The sequence below is a fragment of the Canis lupus genome, chromosome 7 (genome assembly GCF_011100685.1).
Source record: "Canis lupus familiaris isolate Mischka breed German Shepherd chromosome 7, alternate assembly UU_Cfam_GSD_1.0, whole genome shotgun sequence".
NCBI lineage: Eukaryota > Metazoa > Chordata > Mammalia > Carnivora > Canidae > Canis > Canis lupus.
Window position 1 is genome coordinate 73,489,271 of NC_049228.1, and position 19,563 is coordinate 73,508,833.

The 19,563-nt window shown below is 39.4% G+C and overlaps 1 protein-coding gene across 1 annotated transcript in view; it reads right to left on the reverse strand.

Moving 5' to 3' along the window:
- Positions 1–19,563, reverse strand: part of LAMA1 (laminin subunit alpha 1) — a 155,273-nt gene that overhangs the window by 99,706 nt on the left and 36,004 nt on the right. The window contains exons 4-5 of the mRNA XM_038543810.1: positions 1,076–1,318; positions 197–376 (exon numbers count right to left, since the gene is read on the reverse strand). Of these exons, the coding sequence (XP_038399738.1) occupies positions 197–376; positions 1,076–1,318 (423 nt within the window). The remainder of the gene's footprint in view (positions 1–196; positions 377–1,075; positions 1,319–19,563) is intronic.

Consider the following 19,563-nt stretch of genomic DNA (forward strand, 5'->3'; position numbering starts at 1 on the left):
GAGGGTAGGAGGTCAGAACCATCCCCCAGTTAAGAGGTAGCATGCTAAACAAAGCATATATAATGATCTTCAATGAAATAAGAAAAAAAAAAAAAAAGGCTAACCCAGGAGGACAAAGCCAACCAAAAAGAAAAATCTACTTTCCTTAAACAAAATAAACTTTTCACAATGGGCAGGAGCCCTGCCATGGACTCACTCGTCTTGTAACAATAGGATCAAGGTCTATAGGGTCACGGTGGCTCAGGGTCATGAGATCGGCATTGAGGGTTCTAATGCGCTGTAAGCGAAGGCGAATGTATCGTGCAGAAGTAAACTCCAACAGCTTGGGTGAAAGGTCATCAGCACTCGGTCTGCCATTGATTAGTGATGTATGAATCTAAAGATAAATGAACAAATGTCAATTTTAAGCAGGCAAAAATATATCCCTGATTGTTTAACTTCAGGACATAATCTTTACTATCTAGAATCAAACCAAACAACTAGATTCTTGTAGAAACCCAACATTTGTTAATTACTACTTGTGAACACCATGATCACAAAATATTTTCAGTTAATTTAAAGTTCCAGCATCTCAGAAATTGTTAGACAACTTAACGGGACCACTTCTCCCAGTGTCCAGGGTATTTTATTTTATTTTATTTTATTTTATTTTATTTTATTTCTTTGTTTCCCAGAGTTAGGAGTCTCTCATGGTTTTTCTTCCTCTCTAATTTTTCCCCACTTAGTTCCCCCCATTCCCTTACATTCCCTTTCATTATTTCTTATATTCCATATATGGGTGAAACCATACGAAAATTGTCTTTAAGAGGATCTGAGAGTTACAGATTCATGGCAGACAGAAAATTGAAGGGCTCTTCTAGAAAGGAAGAAATCAATAAGATGAAATGTATGGGTTACAACATCAATCATTAGGAGACTCCTGTCAATACCTTAAACACAGCCAGATATTAGGTTAAAGATCTCTGTAATCTGTACTACAAGAGATCCACTTTTGTTGGCTCTTAAAACTGCTGTCCTCACATCTGAGGTGAGGGCTCTGGAGAAAAACCAGATATTACTGCAGTGGGCACAGTACCTCTCCATGCTCAAGTGGCACCAGTCTAGAATAGTAGGAGGTGCAGATCACTTCGTCATCGGCCCTGTAGGTGGGTGGCCCCCGTCTTGGAGTGATATTGTAACGAGTCAAACACTCTGTGTCACTGACTGCATAGTACTGCCAGGGGCTAAATGTGGTGCCATCCAGAGAACGCTCCAAAATCCAGTTTCCAGGTCGAGGGGCATTAGCAGCTTTGATAATGACATAGGCAACTTGAAAGACCTGAAACAAAGACACTGAGAAATCTTAATCAAGAATCAGTAGCAACGGCTCAAAAATAAAGCACCTCTTGAGAGAAGTATTGTCTGATGATCGCCAATGTCTCCTAAGGCTTTTGAGTGTAATTGCTTTATAAATGCTGATCAGAAATAGGTCTTATGAACGTTCTCCTGGTGACATCGCATTTCAAAATAAACTTGAAAAAGCACTCACAAATAAATTTGTATTATTACAATTATTATTAACAGTATTAATATTAATATAAGTGCTTGTTCTCTTGTTTCTGGTGTCTTTCCATCTGGATTCTGAATGATAATAGTGACATTACATTCCACTAATAGTAGCTTTAATGTATTTCTTTAAGTAATTTGGAAGTAACACGTCTGAATATGAGGGGAAAAAAGTCAGTCCACTATGTGTGTGCCTATTTGAATGACGTAAATCCAAAGCATGAACAATACCAAAGCTGACAAGGATGTGAACAACAGGAACTCCCGTTAACTGTTTATGGGAATGCAAAATGGTAAAGCTGCTTGCAAATGCAGTTTGCCAGTTTCTTAAAAAAATTAACCACATTCTTAGCATACATCCCGGCAACTGCACCCCTTGGTATTTACCTAAATGAATAGAAAACTTCCATAGATGAATAGATAAACAAAGTGTGATACATCTATACAATAAAGTATTATGCAGTGATAAAAAGAAAGAAGCTCTCATACTACAAGCTAAATGCATGTTGCTAAGTGAAAGAGCCAATCTGAAAAGGCTGCAATATAATATAATTCCTTATCCATTCTGGATAAGGTAAAAACACAGAGACAGTAAAAAGATCAACAGTTGCCAAGGATTGGGGGAAAGAGGGATGAATAGGGGCCCACAGAGGATTCTTAGGGCAGTGAAGCTATTCTGTACAATAGAATACCAATAGTTGGATAGCATAGTTGTGGACACATGTCATTACATATTTGTCAAAACCCATAGAATGTGCAACATAATGAGTGAAACAATGTAAACAAGGGACTTAATTAATAACAATATATCCACATCAGCTCATCAGTTGAAACAAGTGTTTTACACTAATGCAAGATGAGATTAAGAAGGGAAATGGGTGCAGAGGAGTGAGGGCGATATGGGACTCTGCACTTAACACACATTTTTCTGTAAACATTAAAAACTGTTCTAAAAGATGAAAAAGATTCATTGAGAAAGAAATAAAAAGTCAGAAAAGTGTAGAGCTGGCATATAGGGAAAAAGAGGATGTAGATGACCAAGGTATGAATAGACTAGCCAGGTAAATCTTGGATCTGGAAAGGACTCTTGTCACTATGTAGCCTCAAATTCAGCATTAAGAAGGAATCATCTCTCCACCAACCAGCCCCTCCAGGACTACCACAGTGACAGGAAATTCATTTACTCCTAATATAGTTCTTTTGTTTTATGTAAATTTCCTCTGTTGGGGGATCTTTCCCTGGATTGATTCTCAAAGTGCCTCATAAATTCCACGCTCTGGAGCTGTGGAAAAGATGTTCATTGATTTCATGTAACTCTCTTTCAAACATTTAAATATAACAATCATATATCACCTCCAGAACCCAAAGTTGTCAGCCTCGACTTTCTGTTTACCTGAAAACACTCAATCTCACAAGACCTCATTGCCTTGTCGTCATGCCCTGGACACAACCTTCCTTTAACCCACAGTTCCCGTGAACTGAATACAAAACTCCAAATGTTTTCTGAATTGGGAAAACAGTAAAAACATCATGTCCTTTGTTTCAGTAATTCAGCCTTAGCAAGCATTCGCTTTCCTGTTAGTAAACCTAGATCACAAGATTGCAGGAGCAACAACACAGAAAAATGCCTTTTTCCATGTGAACCGCTATTTACTCTGGATTTCCTGTAACCCAAATTGATAGAGGATTTTTTTTAAACCAAAGTGAAAAATTTTTTAATCTTTTAAATATATATGTTATATATGTAAAGAAATATGTATGCACATGTGCGTTTATGTGAACGTATGTGTGTGTGTATACATACATATGTGTATGCATTGGGAAGGAAGTTATTATTCACTTATTCTGAGTCTTATTGTCCCTGGATATTTTGCTTTTCTTGCTTTTGGGTTTAGCATTTTAGCCCTCTCCTATTCTGGGAACACAAGAGCTTCTTAATGTTAATCTGCCATAAGCCAAATAATTTTATACTCACCTACTGAATCATTCTCTGGGAGAGACAATTATATTCCATTATCGTAACTCTATTCACCTTCAAGAAAAAGCCTCCAACCAAGCTTAGTCTGCAACCTAATAGAAGTGTGTCTGATATTTTGCTAATCCATATTCATCATGTGCTATTTTCCTTTAACATGCAACCACTGCTTCTCAAGCATATTAGAAGTAAAACAACATTCTCAGGTTTTAGTAATGAGGAAAATGACCAGCTCTGTACTGTTATTAATGCCTCGAAGTAGAACTGAACAGTCTATGTTTAAAAATCTAAAACCATTTTTATCAATTAAGGCTACTTTTTTTTTTTTAAAGATTTTATTTATTCATGAGAGACACACACAGAGAGAGGCAGAGAGACACAGGCAAAGGGAGAAGCAGGCTCCCTGTAGGAGAGACTGATACCAGACTTGATCCCAGGACCCTGGGGTCATGAACTGAGCCGAAGGGAGATGCTCCCACTGAGCCACCCAGGTGTCCCAATGAAAACCACTTTTAAAAATTAAAATAATGCAAAGACTATTTTGTCCTGGCATAAACATCTCCAAATATTCTCCTGTGAACACAGTTCCATGAGTTTTATTTTTGAGTATTTATTTTAAAGAACCTTTTCCCTGATTTTATAATTCATATATTTCATAATTTGTTTCCCTGATTTACTAAATGTTAATGTTACTGAAATACTGAACACTTCTGAGAAGTACCTGGCAATTAATCTGATTGTGTCCTCTAGAACTAGTCCTGAAGTATATCCAGAGTTTGTTACACAGCTTGGGGTAGGATACTTCCACCTTCTCAAAGATCCCGTGCTGTCCTGGAGCATGTTGCCAGACTCCATCCTTCACAGTTTTCCACTGGTTTTTACAGCGGTGCCCAAACTAACTGAAGGGAGAACATTCTCATCTTTATGTATTGCTTGTCCAATTGCTTTACAAATACCTTCACCATAGAAGTAGAATTCCATGATCATGGAAACCCGATCGTTCACCATTGATGAATATATTAAACTAGACCTTAAAAAATGGAGGTGCCCAAAGGCACGTGGGTGGCTCAGCTCAGCAGCTGACTCTTGATTTCAGCTCCAGTCATGATCTCAGGGTCATGGGATTGAGCCCCATTTGGGGCTCCAAGCTCAGCAGGGAGTCTGTTTGAGATCCTCTCCTTCTCCTCCTCCCCCTACTTGTGTTCTTTCTTTCTCTCTGAAATAAATAAATAATTTTTTTTTTTAATGGAGGTGCCCAGTGAGACAGTGCAGTGGGGCAGCCCATTAGAGAGGGATAGAAGGAAAGGAAATTCACAAAGACAGCTGAAATGAAATGCATTTACCTTTTGTTTTCCAGTTTCACATTTAAAATGGAAAGAACTAGTAGGATGACTTCATGTGTACTGAGAATCATATGTGTATCATCTTATTTAATCCCAAACAACTCCTGAGTTCCAAATGATTGTTGTGCCCATTTTATATATTTGGAAACTGATATATAGAGAAATTAAGAGACGAGCAACTGAGTTGCAGGTCCTGATAAGAGCACTGGTCTCCAAATGTCCACATACACCTAAAGTTGATGAACTTCCCTTTTGTGGTCCCAAAATAAAGGACTCTTATATTCACTTGAATGCTGGGTTCACATACAAACAAGTGCAGTGGCAGCTGTTCCAGCTAACTCTGGAGTTTCTCTTGGGAGAGCCCAGGGTGAGCAGGGGGGTAGGAAAGGGAGAGAGTGTAAGAGACAAAAATGAATGACAGCTAATGCTTATGGAGCATTTACTGTGCCCAAGGACAATGCCAAGTGCTTCATTAGAATTATTAATGCTTCATTAGAATTATTAGCTTTTCTAATCCTACAGCTAAATTCTTCTTCTGAAGTACATATTGTTATTTCTGCCACTTTACAGATGAGAAAACCAAGGCATGGAAAGGTTTTGTAATCTCAAGATCTCACAGGTACTGAAATTATACCACAGGGCTTTGAGCCCAGCAGTAATGATAGTGATAGTACCCAATCACTATGCCATGCTGCTAGGGATGACAAGAAAAAGGAAGGGCTAAGTTCTGGGCTGGGGGAAAAAAAACCCAGATTTTCCATGATTGCAGTACCATGTTCTTGTATTTTTTGCAAACTTGTGTCAGTTTTCATACTGACGGCTTATCCATCTACAAGAAAATAACACCAAATGGAAGAACAACCAGAGGGAAGAAACATCAGGACGATTCCGCAAGGAAGGAAATGTTTAATTCTTATCTTAAGGCCTTGAGCTGTAAAGCTTGGCATTGTTCTCACAATCTCTCAATAGTCCTCAAGGTCCCCACATCTGAGATCAAAACACAAACCAAGAAAGGGACTGTAAACTATAAATCTGTGAAAGAGGAAGTGGAATTATGAAGCATCTAAACAGTTTGTCCTCGCTCAAGCTATGTTATTGACTCCAAATGCATATGTTAAAGTCTAACCCCTATTACATCAGAGTGTGACTATATCTGCAGATAGGGTCAAGATGTAATTCAAGTTAAATGAGGCCATGCAGGTGAGCCCTAATCTCATACGACCGGTGACTTTAGAAGAAGATTAGGACACAGTTGAGCACAGACTAAAGGTGACCATATGGGGACACAGTGAGAAGCCACATGCAAGCCAGCAAGATAAGTTCCAAAAATCAACCCTTCCAACATGTTAACCTTGAACTTTTAGCCTCCAGAACTCTGTGTATATAAATTTCTGTTGTTTAATCCACACAGTCTTTGGTATTTGCAATGGCAGGTCTAGCAAATTAACATAAACTCTGATTCCCCAATTGTGCATTGATAAGCAGGTGCATTGATAAGCACATAGAAAAAGTGAGGGATTCTATGTTAGTATATAGAATCTTAAGTGTTTGCCCAAATGAAATCCATATTTCCATGTATTTTTGTTGCTTTTTTTGTGTGCATGGTTGACTAAATTGCCTTTTTTTCTCCATATAAGGTTGGCTGAACACAAGTTGATGATGCAAAGTTTTCACTAGACTCAGTCTCTGTGGTCTTGCCAAACCTGCAGCTGATACAGCCATTTCAAAATCCACCTTCATCATGGTTTTACACCAAGTGACTTTTGTTAATGATCACTGGAATGCACATAAACAGTGTCACATCAATAAAGTAGATGTACATCAAACACCACTTTCTACAGAGGAATCCAGACAGGAATTTCCATGTGGGCCACTGTCTTAACCTAAATATATATTAAATCCACCTCAGGCACAGGCATCTGAAAAATACAGATTGCCCAATTCTCCAACATTGGAGAATTACCAATGTATGTATGTGGAGAAGTCAAGTCTCTCTTCCCCACAGAAGCTCAGTTCCTCTCTGCTGCACCCCTGTGCATCATCTGTAGGAGGCCTAGATACCACTCAGGACCCCCACTGGAAATCCCCCATACAAGCACTTACCACCTCCATGGGAGTCACTAAACAGTGAACAGAGGAATGTTTTGTCTCTTACATGACGGAAAAGAGCTTTCTGCAGGCCAAAGATTTTTAGGTTATGAGTCAAATTACATTTTAAAAAGTTAAGTGTATTTGGTAAGTAATAGTGCTTAATTATCTCCTTATAAGTAGTGAATTTGTGTTTCATAAGCATTATTCCTTATGTTATTAGAACATAAAATTCAAAATGATCATTTGAATTAATATTTGTTACTCAAGAATATAGAAGTTATTATTTACTAGAAGGCCAATTACTACCACAGACACGAATGACTTCTGCTTTTAGGGTGTCTATCACTCAAGCACTTATTCAGTTGATAAACATGTGAAGTAGTGAAAGAAGTCTGGGGCTAAGAAGTCTCCTTGGCACATAGAATATATGTGATACACATTGTAGGTCAATACACATTGTAGGTGAACTTTTATAGCCAATTACCTTAAAATGTCACTTATACCATATTTTAGTTTGCCCTTTTACTGTTATCTCATTTTAGGACCAGGGTACAAAATTAACAGAAGGAAATATCTTTGTGAATGAGAAGAGAACTTTGGAATAAAACTAGGTTTGTTTTTCTTTAAATCTGGTGCTGTCATTTAAAGTGGAAAATAAACATGTCGGGATGCTTGGGTGGCTCAGCAGTTGAGTGTCTGCCTCTGGCTCAGGTCACAATCCTAAATTCCTGGGATCGAGTCCCACATCAGGCTCCTCACATGAAGCCTGCTTCTCCCTCTGCCTCTCTCTCTCTCTCTCTTTCTGTGTTTGTCTCTCATGAATAAATGAATAAAATCTTTTAAAAAATAAAAATGTCAAAATCAAATCTTCTCCCCTTCCCCTGCCCCTTTCTTTTCCTTATGCCTTTTCTTTTCTTTTTAAATCTTTTATTTACTTATTCATAGAGACAGAGATAGACAGAGAGAGAGAGAGAGAGAGAGGCAGAGACACAGGCAGAGGGAGAAGCAGGGTCCATGCAGGGAGCTTGACATGGAACTCCATCCCGGGTCTCTAGGATCACGCCCTGGGCTGAAGACAGCGCTAAACTGCTGACCCACCCGGGCTGCCCTCCTTTTGCCTTTTCTTTTTATTTATTTATTTTTAAAGATTTTATTTATTTATTCATGAGAGACACGGGCGGTGGGGGTGGGCAGAGACACAGGCAGAGGAGAAGCAGGCTCCATGCAGGAGCCCGATGTGGACTTGATCCAGGGACTCCAGGATCACGCCCTAGGCCAATGGCAGGTGCTAAACTGCTGACCCACCAGGGATCCCCCTGCCTTTTCTTTTTATTGCAGAGAGGAGGAACTGGCTACCAGTAGTGACAAATTTAGATTGGGTAGATTTCTTTCCTTAAATTTTTTAAGATTCATGTCTCAGAAAATCAGTAATGGCCACTTTTGAAGCAAGCACAGATACTTCCAGTAGACATTGAGGGAAAGCCAAAAGTAATAAAGATGATCACTGATAAATGGAGGGCATAGCGATATCTGCCCGTCCAAACAGTAAATAGTAATCTATAACCAGCAATCTGAAGATGGGAAAGGATATTCAGAACATCTGTCTGAAGCAGTTGTGTTTTTCATCAACTAGAAAAGCTATTTTAAAAAAGACCCGCCAGTAAGCTGTCCTATGGGCCACATGTCACAGTTTCCATTTAAGGACAACTAGTGGTATTTCAAAGGAAAAGTGTCGAGCCATTTTCACAAGTCAAAACTGGAAAGGAAGGGCTTGGTTTTCATTCCCCGTCTCAGTGTATTTCTCCACATAATTGTTCCCAGCGCTCAGTTGGGCCAAGTGCTCTAAAATGATTTCGCTAAGTTTTGTGGAAGATTAGTTGGAACCACCTCAAAAGCACAGGCAGGCATGTCATCAAATGTCCTTTGTGAGGATCTTCCCCATTTTTCCCATCCTGTGTCATGTGGCAGCCCAGCACCCCTAAAAGAATGAGATAAACCCACTTGTGAAATGGATTTAGAGGTCAAACACTGATTGAACATCTGCTTTGCAATGAGGACTGCAACCAATACAGCAGCAGGTGGAGGACATGGTCAGCATGGGCAGGATGCCTTGATGGAAAAACCAATGGTTAACCAAATCCCCAGGAAGACACAGGTGTTGAAGGTGTCTGGGTGTGGTGGGGGAAGCTAGCCTAGTCTGGAGAAGACGGGATGGTTGGGGAAAGCTTCTCTAAAAAGAGGGGAGGACTGAGGAGGAGATGTTTAGGTAAAGGGAGAGAAGGGACCAAGGGGCAGGGAGTGAAAAATCTGCAGGACCAGAGCACAGAGCAGTATAGAAATGGCAGGAGGCCAGGCTGGCTTGAGTGTAGATGGCCAGAGGGAGACTGAGTAGGGCATAGGTCCTTGCACCCGGTTCAAACTTTTAGACCATGAGAGAATCTTAAACTAGGGAGCTGCAGGGTCAACAGGCATGAACAGATCATGGAGTTGGATTTGGTGCCAGGAAAGCAGAAAAGATGGGAATGTTGATGTAGTAAAGACCAAGACCTAAGCAGAGAAAAGGTCAAAAAGATCAAGTGGGTCTTAGTGGGTTAGTGGGTTTTTTAAAGATCAAATGTGAATGAGAAAGAAAACACCAAGAGGCCAAGCAGAGCTCTCAACTTCTCAACTTCTTTTCACTTCATCTGCTAGAACTCCTGTTGGCCCATGATACCCTAGTTGCTCTAGCCTGTAGTTTCATATTCTTTCTTCTCCTTCTTTATCACACTCTACGAAAGTAAAAGGGGCCCCTAATCATTAAGCCTCACAAATCTATCTGGCAATACCATCCAGAAAAGCTGTGCAAATCTGCACTTGACTAACTCCACTAAACATTAACCTATTCGTTATACATTTACAACTCCTAGAAACAATAATTATGTGTTTCATTCCTTTGGTCAGGAAATCGTTTATAGTTTTAGCACTGGAGAGATTAGAAAGCATTTTTCTTTTGTTTTTGAAAGTCTTCACTCTTTAATGTGGAAAGTTGGTCTATGTCATATTTAAAGATTCTCATTTTTCTTCAGAGCATCTAACTTCATTGAGCATCTATCACTTGTCAGGCATTGAACTGATGGTTACCACATTTAAATCATCACATTTAAAGCTTTTTTAAAAAAAGAATATCTAAATAAATGTCTTTCATTATGTCAATAGGAAGGCTTGTTTACTCAAAAAGATGCAGTAGGAATGTAAAATGGCACAGCCATTATGGAAGACAGTATGGCAGATCCTCAAAAAATTAATCATAGAATTACCTTTTGAGCCAGTAATTCCACTTCTGAGTATATGCCCACCAGAATTGAAAGCAGGGACTCAAAGGGATACCAGTATATCAATGTCTATAGGAGCACTATTCACAATACCCAAGCGATGGAAATAACCCAAATACCCATCAATGGATACATGGGTAAACAAGTATCCCACTAATGGGGGGATAACTTTGGGATATCCCACTAATGGAATATTATTCAGCCTTAAAAAAGAATGAAATTCTAATATATTCTACAACATGGATGAACCTTGAAAACATTATGCTAAGTGAAATAAGCAGACACAAAGGACAAATACTGTATGACTCCATCCACATCAGTTACCAAAAGTAGTCAAATTCATTGAAACTGAAATTAGAATTATGGTTAATTGGGGCTGGGGAGGGGCAGGAGGAAGAGGGAGTTAATGTACAAAGTTTCAATTTGGGATAAAGAGAAAGTTCTGGAGATGAATAGTGGTGATGGCTGTACAACAATGTGAATATACTTAATGCCTCTGACCTGTACACTTAAAAAATGGTAGAAAAGGCAATCTTATGTATATTTTCCAAAGAAATAAAAAGATGTGAAAATAGGGAGAGAAAAGTAAACAGCATGAAAATTCAAGTTCTCATGGAAGGTGGAGATTTCTAAATTGACCTTGAGTGAGAGCATAGTATTTCCAGTCAGAGAACTCTGGAGAGGCCAATGAAGTCATAAAGAGGTCAAGCAAACAGTGCAGAGGGATGTCTGGAACCTTACCTTACCCATGACCCTATTTCTGTCATGTTCATATGAAGCCCTGGTAGGGCATGATAGTATTTCACAAAGTGCAACACCTGAGTGCTTCCTGCCTGGCCCCTAGGTCATTCTGGTATAAAGCAATAGATAACCCTCCAAGGTGGCCATCTCAATGGAGGCCTACCACATAGTCATTTCACTAGCTTTCTTGTGCTTCTATCATATGAAGATAAAGGACAAATATGCTCTGATAACATGCCATAAAATATGAGAGAAGAGAGAAAATTTTAAATTAGAAGACTGACAATTCTTAGTCATCTTCTAAATATGAGGGAAAAGTTCTCAGAAACTATTGAATCTGCACTAGATCGGTCACTTGATCATTTACTTTTAAAAATATGATTAATGCCCAGATTTGATCAAAAACAATTCTAGAGGGGGTATGTGGGAGCTCTTGTACTTTCTACTCAATTTTTCTGTAAATCTAAAACTTTTCAGCAAAATAAAGTCTATTAGTTTTTCAGCAGCAAACTAAGCGATTTACATATTATTATTATAGTTATCAGTTACTGGAAGAAAGTGTAAACCACCCCAGTTGGCTAATGAGTGGTTTTAAGACTTCACTAAACTTCTCAGGATGTCTTGGTTTGGACAGCTGTGGCTCCCCCGGCTAATAATCTGCAGGTTTTAATTTGATCTCACAGCTTTCCCAGCCTTCATTTCCGTACCTTATGGCGCATAAAGGGCAGGCCAGAGCGAGTCAGTGCCCTCCAAATATCTGTGAAAATATTTCAAAGGGATCTCAAATCTAAGAAAATGTACTGGAACAGACTGCCATCCTGGTCACTAGAAAGTTTACACTCTTGTCACTATGGCATTTGTGTCATCTCATCAAGACCAATGCTTACAGAGTAAGACATCCACAATCACTCCCCTAGTTAACATATTTTTAACTTCTTACCATCTAGAGAATTATAAAACTAAATTTGATGTTTTCCACAATTCAGGCTTAAAATGACAAATCCAGAGAATGTCTTCTCTACGTTCCACTGCATTATTCACAATGAATAATGTGAATATGAATCGATATATTCTTTACTTGTCTCACATTGTAAGTATAGTGTGAAATAATATATAGGAGAATACTTTATAAAATGCTTAGTACAGATGTAAGGGATCATTATCAGATTTTTAGATATTTTCCTCAAGTGCCGTAGTTATTCTTCTGACAACTGGCACCTCTCAAAACAATGATATTTAGAGTCAATTCCATTTTTTCTCTTTTGTTACAATATGAAAATTATATCCTGCCTCTTGCATTGATACGCAAATATCTAAAAATGTCACCACCATGTTACAAGCAACTTGACTGCTCCCACAGAGATTAATAATCATGACATAATTTATCCATGTGAAGATAATAGACAAGAAAGAAATAAACAGTTTAAGCATCTGAAATCAACCTGACACTCCCAAATATATGTCTAATACAGGACATACATCAATAAATACATGTTACATCACAAAAAGCACATGAGAAGACTAGCAAGATGGTGGAAGAGTAGGGTCCTCAACTCATCTGGTCCCACAAATCTTTCAAAACATCCTGAACACTTACGAATTTGACCTGAGATGTAAAGAGAGAACAGCTGGAAGGCTACAGAGAAAAAAGTTTTCGGTTCTAACAAGGTAGGAAGGAGAAAAGAAAAAAAAAAGAAAGAAAATGTGGGAGGGGAACTAGCCAGGTGAAAGCCTCTGGGGAACGAAAGCCCAGCCCTGGACAAGCAGGAACTTTAAAAATCTGCACCTGAGGGGATCCCTGGGTGGGGCTCAACGGTTTGGCGCCTGCCTTTGGCCCGGGGTGCGATCCTGGAGTCCCGGGATCGAGTCCCGCATCCGGCTCCTGGCATGGTGCCTGATTCTCCCTCCTGTGTCTCTGCCCCACCCCTCTATGTCTATCATAAATAAATAAATAAATCTTAAAAAAAAAAAAAAAACATCTGCACCTGAGCTTCCCCTGATGGAAAAGTGCTCAGCAGGGAAACTGAGCAAAGTCACAGGAGGGGCCATGAAGCATCAAGATCCTCGGAGACACTTTAAGACTAGGGGCACCCGGGACAAAGCTCACTGCAAACTGCGGTCCAATCTTGGTAAAGGGATGGAGCACTGCAGCCCTCTGGGGCACTTGAGAAAAGCCCTCTGGTTACACAGGCTGGCCCCGGAGATCCTTTTACCCTAGAGTCCAGCAATGGAGGGAGGTGGCTATCCTCCCTTCCCTTCGGGAGAGGTGGTCCCTGGGAGCGCGGGTCCAGCTGCACAGGGCCCTGGATCCAAGGGTACTAAAGCAGAAAAAGCTGGGGATCCTGTATTCCCCCTGGAACAGGCAGAAGCGGTGAGGGCACAGGAAAGCAAGAACTTTCCTGCCGCTGGGTGCCCCCAAGCTGTACAGATCAGTGCACTCCCCTAGGAGCGTCTCGGCCAGTGTGGACTGGGAGACTGCGGGTAGTTACTCGCAGGGAGCCTGACTCCAGAGCTGGAAATCTGGCCGCCACCATTTTTTTGTTGTTCTTCTCTTCATTTCACCTTGCACCTGGGAGAGATGGGGACTCTAGGGAACTAAGGCCTCACAGGATAAACAGCTCATATTGAGCCCAGCACCTGGGCCGCCCCCGCCAGGCACTGACACCTGAGAATCAGCGCGGCAGACCCCTCCCCCAGAACTGCTGGAAGAACAAGGGGAAAGCGAGTTTATTGAACAAACAGCACTGGAAAGCTCCAGGACTGAGGGAAAATAGTATATAGAACTAGAGGGTCCTTTTCTTTCTTTCTTTCTCTTTCTTTCTTTCTTTCTTTCTTTCTTTCTTTCTTTCTTTCTTCATTATGACTCATTTTTATATCAGGTTTAAAGTTTCCAATATTTTTTCTCTTTTCCTACCTTAATTACAATATTTTACCAACTCTTCATTTTTAAGTTTTTTCCTTTTTGACTTTCATATTTCTACAATTATGTGTCTTAGATATTATAGTTTTCACTTCTAGATCCCCTTCAAAGTATTCAATTTAATTTTGGTAGATATACAAAATATTTTTTTTCTGTCTTGTCTTGTTTAACAACAGTGGAAGTTAGTACCTTCTAACACATGACCAAAATACAACCAAAACCAAGTGGAACACCAATGTTGGTTCATTTGGTGAGACGATATTCTCTCTTTCTTCCCACTCTGCCCCCATCTTTTATCTTAAAAATATTTATAGTTTTGTGGTTAATGTTAGGTCTTTATATAAGTATTGCTGGTTTACATAAATTTGGGATTGAGCATCTTCTAACATACAAAACAAAATACACTCAGAACCAAGAGGCTCACCCTCTAAGTTCCCTCAGGGTGACTATATTCTCTCTCCACTGCTACTTCCTCACCACCACCATCTCCACCCCCCCTTTATTCTCTTTTATTTTTTTCCCTTCTTTTTTTTTTATTTTTACTACTTTGTTTTAAAATTTGTTTTTCACTTTAGTGGTCCTTTTGCTTTATTTTGTTCTCTTCTTTTTCTTTTATTTTCTGGTCTCTGACCTCTTCGGAATCATCTAGGGTGTATTTTATTTAGGTCGTGATTGATATTTTTGACTCAGCTCACTCCAACTGGACAAAATGACTAGAAGGGAGAATACAACACAAAAGAAAGAATGGGAAGCAATACTCTCTGCCACAGAGTTACAGAATTTGGATTATAATTTGATGTCAGAAATTCAATTCAGAAGTACAGTCATAAAGCTATTGGTGGGATCCCTGGGTGGCGCAGCGGTTTAGCACCTGCCTTTGGCCCAGGGCGCGATCCTGGAGACCCAGAATCAGATCCCACATCGGGCTCCCGGTGCATGGAGCCTGCTTCTCCCTCTGCCTATGTCTCTGCCTCTCTCTCTCTCTCTGTGTGTGACTATCATAAATAAATAAAAAATAAATAAATAAAGCTATTGGTGGCTCTGGAAAAAAGCGTAAAGGACTCTAGAGACTTTGTTCTGCAGAATTGAGATCTAATCAGGCCAAAATTAAAAATACTTTAACTGAGATGCAATCCAAACTGGATGTTCTAACTGCTAGGGTTAATGAGGTGGAAGAGAGAGTGAGTGACATAGAAGACAAGTTGATGGAAAGGAAGGAAGCTGAGGAAAAAGAAAAACAATTAACAGCCCACGAGGAAAGGCATAGGGAAATAAATGATAGTCTCAGAAGGAAGAATATACATCTTATTGGGATTCCAGAAGAGACTGAGAGCGAGAGAAGACCACAAAATATATTTGAACAAATCATAGCCGAGAACTTCCCTAATGTGGGAAGGAAACAGGCATTCAGATCCAAGACATAGAGAGGAACCCCCCCCAAATCAATAAAAACCGTTCAACACCTCAACATTTAATAGTGAAACTTGCAAATTTCAAGATAAATAGAAAATTCTTAAAGCAGTTTGAGACAAGAGATTCTTAACTAATATGGGGAGAAATATCAGATTAACAGCAGACCTCTCCACAGAGACCTGGCAGTCCAGAAAGGGCTGGCAGGATATATTCAGGGTACTAAATGAGAAGAGCATGCAGCAAAGAATACTTTATCCAGCAAGGCTCTCATTCAGAATAGAAGGAGAGATAAAGAGCTTCCAGGATAGGCAGAAACTGAAAGAATATGTGACCACCAAGCCGGCTCTGCAGGAAATATTAAGGGGGGGGGACTGTAAAAGAAAGAGGAAGCCCAAAGAAACAATCCACAAAAACAGGACTGAATAGGTAATATGATGACACTAAATTCATATTTTTCAATAGTTACTCTGAAAGTGAATGGGATAAATGATCCCATCAAAAGATGCAGGGTTTCAGACTGGATAAAAAAGCAAGACCCATCCATTTGCTGTCTACAAGAGACTCATTTTAGACCTAAGGACACCTCCAGCCTGAAAATGAAAGGGTGGAGAACCATTTACCATTCAAATGGTCCTCAAAAGAAAGCTGGGGTAGCCATCCTTATATCAGATAAATTAGAGTTGATCCCAAAGATTGTAGCAAGAGATGAAGAGGGACACTATATCATACTTAAAGGATCTATCCAACAAGAGGACCTAACAATCATGAATATTTATGCCCTTAATGTGGGAGCTGCCAAGTATATCAATCAATTAATAACCAAAGCAAAGACATACTGAGATAATAATACACTAATAGTAGGAGATTTCAACACGGCACTCTCAGCAAATGACAGGTCTTCTAAGCAGAACATCACCAAAGAAACAAGGCCCTTGAATGTTACACTGGACCAGACAGATTTCACAGACATATACAGAACATTCCATCTGAATGCTACTGAATACACATTCTTCTCGAGTGCACATCGAACTTTCTCCAGAATAGTACACATACTGGGTCACAAATCAGGTCTCAATCGATACCAAAAGATTGAGATTGTCCCCTGCATATTTTCAGACCACAATGCTTTGACACTAGAACGCAATCACAATAAGAAATTTGGAAGAAACTCAAACACATGGAGGTTAAAGAGCATCCCACTAAAAGATGAATGGGTCAACCAGGAAATTAGAGAATTAAAAAGATCCATGGAAACTAATGAAAATGAAAATACAACCATTCAAAATCTTAGGGATAGAGCAAAAGCGGCCCTAAGAGGGAAACACATCACAATCCAAGCCTCCCTCCAAAAATTGGATAAAACTCAAATACACAAGCTAACCTCGCACCTAAAGGAATTGGAGAAAGAACAGCAAATAAAGCCTAAACCAAGCAGGAGAAGAGAGATAATTTAAAACAGAACTCAAAAAAAAAAAAAAAAAAAACAGGACTCTGTAGAACAGATCAACAAAACCAGGAGCTAGTTCTTTGAAAGAAAATCTTTGTGCCCCTGAGGGGCTGTGAGACACACACCTCCATTCACTGTCATTGAATCTATAAAGAAGGGAACAATATTTTTGAAAAAAATAAGGCAGATCATAGTTGGAAGATGTTTAAGCTTTTTGACCCAATAATCCCATTTCTTGAATGTACATGAAAATATAATCAGCACTGAAGTCACAAAAATACTCAAATATTTGCTGCAGCATGATTTTATAAAATTGGAAACACCTTGCATGTCCAACAATGGGAACAGGTTGAATAAATTATCATGTGCCCAAATAGTGACCTATTATTCTGCCAATAAAAATTGTTACAGGTTGGGCAGCCCTGGTGGCCCAGTGGTTTAGCGCCGCCTTCAGCCCAGGTGTGATCCTGGAGACCTGGGATCGAGTCCTCCATCAGGCTCCCTTCATGGAGCCTGCTTCTCCCTCTGCCTGTGTCTCTGCCTCTCTCTCTCTCTCTCTCTCTCTCTCTCTGTGTGTGTGTGTGTGTCTCATGAATGAATAAATAAAATCTTTAAAAAAAATTGTTGCAGGAATTTAGATGCTGGCATAAAGAAGAAATTGGTCCTGCCTGACCCTCCAGGAGTAAACAACTAGAAAACTGGATAAAGATATAAAAGAGTGCTTCTAAAATGTTGGGCAGCAGGCAGCACAGGAGAGTGATTCCAGAGAGAAGAGACTTTCACCCAAAGACATCTTCTGGACAGTGGTTTGTCAATGTCTTATAAAGTTAAATATTGACATATCCTTTGGCTACGCAATTCTGACCCTAGAGAAATAAAAACATGTCCAGAAAAAGATTTTTGTAAGAATGTTCATGGCAGCTTTATTTATAACAGCCAAAAATGATAGCAACTAGTAGATAAAGAAGTTCTTGGATCTAATTCATAATACAGTGATTATGGTCCACAATACTACATAGCAAACTTCAAAGTCGCTAAGAGACTAGATCTTAATTGTTCCCAACACAAAAAAAGACATGAAAATTACATGACATGATAGGAGGGGCTAGCTAATGCTACTCTAGTAAACATATGGCAATACATAAACGTCTCAAACCAACAAGCTGTGCATCTCAAACTTACAATGTTATCTGTCAACACATCTCAATAAAAAATAAATTATATAAAATAGGCACTGATAAAAAGAACTGGCATAACCCAAACAGAACAAGAGGATGGAGAAACAAATGTTGTTACATTCATGAAATGAAATACCTAGAAATTAAAGAACAAACCACTCTTACAAGCAACAGCAGATGGTAAAAGCCAGACACAAAACGACACACCATTTACTTCCATTTATATATTATATAACAGGCAAAGCTGATCTCAAGGGAGAAATATTCAGAACAGTGGTTTCCCTGGTGGCAGGACGGGGAGGGGCAGGTGGACTGCTGACCGGGAAAGGACAGGAGGCGATGCTGTAGCTGGTCTGTATCTTGATAAGGCTGCAGCTGACACAGGTGTCTGTATTTATCAAAACCCATCCAATTATACCTTTAGATGAGTGCATACCATGGTGTGTAAAATGTATCTCAATCAACAGGAAAAATGAAAGAAGGCCTTTATTATAGGACTGGATGTGCTATTTCAGCTCCATAAACATGCCTTTCCCTAGCTGCTCTGCTGTATACCTCTCCTCTCCCCTCCTTCACTCTCTTCTTTTGGGTTGTCTCCCCAATTTCCTAAGCTGCCCTTCCCCTGTGTTCTCCAAACATGCTTAACCTCTGTTCAACCTACACCACTAGACCAAAGAGGTCTGCCACTAGACCACAGGCCTGAGGGCCAGGCTCAGCCTTACATAACAGTTGAAGTGGAAGTGATAATAACCAGCATTTATAAGGAAGCTACTGTTTGTGGTACACTTTCTCTGAGCTAAGGGCTTTCCCCAGATGGTCATCATTGTCTTGTTCATCGAGGAATCTCGAGACTGGCACCCAACAAGCAGAGATCATGAATTATTAAAAATGTACAGTGTTCCTCAGAGTTGATGGAATAGATCATAATTCTTGGTAATTAGAATCACAAGTGATTTTTCGAAAACTTTTTCTTCTTATGGGGAACCTAGGTGGCTTGGTAGGTTGAACTTTTGACTCTTGAGCTCAGCTCAGTTCTTGATCTTAGGGTTTTGAGTTCCAGCACTGCACTGGGCTCCACCCTCTGCCTGGAACCTACTTAAAAAAAAATTGTTAAAAATAAAAACTTTTTTTCTTGTATTTTTTTGTATTTAAAAAAATATCTGCTTCTATGTCAATGTCAAAGACACTTCTGCATAGAGAAAAGGCCGATTGAAGACCTTAAAAACACAAGAGCTATTTTGGGGTATAGCTGAGGTATTTATGAGCTACTTTGCTTTTATATTTGTTACAGCTTTTGAAAGATAAAGATGTTGCAATGTGAGCAGAACATTAAGCAAAAAAAAAAAAAAAAAAAGGAGCAAATGCTACAATGGATTCCAACTGCACTGTATTTTTCAAAGAAATATTTCTTCAGGAATTAAAACATCTTTTTTTAGCTTTGATACAACAGGAAGAAATAATGATTTCAGAACAGACCTCTCTTTCTTTCCATACATATACAAAAAAAAAAAAAATTCCTTATTTTGAAGCCAAAACAGTTGGGGACAAAGAAGTATATTTTGATAGGGTCCAGAAACTATCTTTGCTGATTTCCCAGAA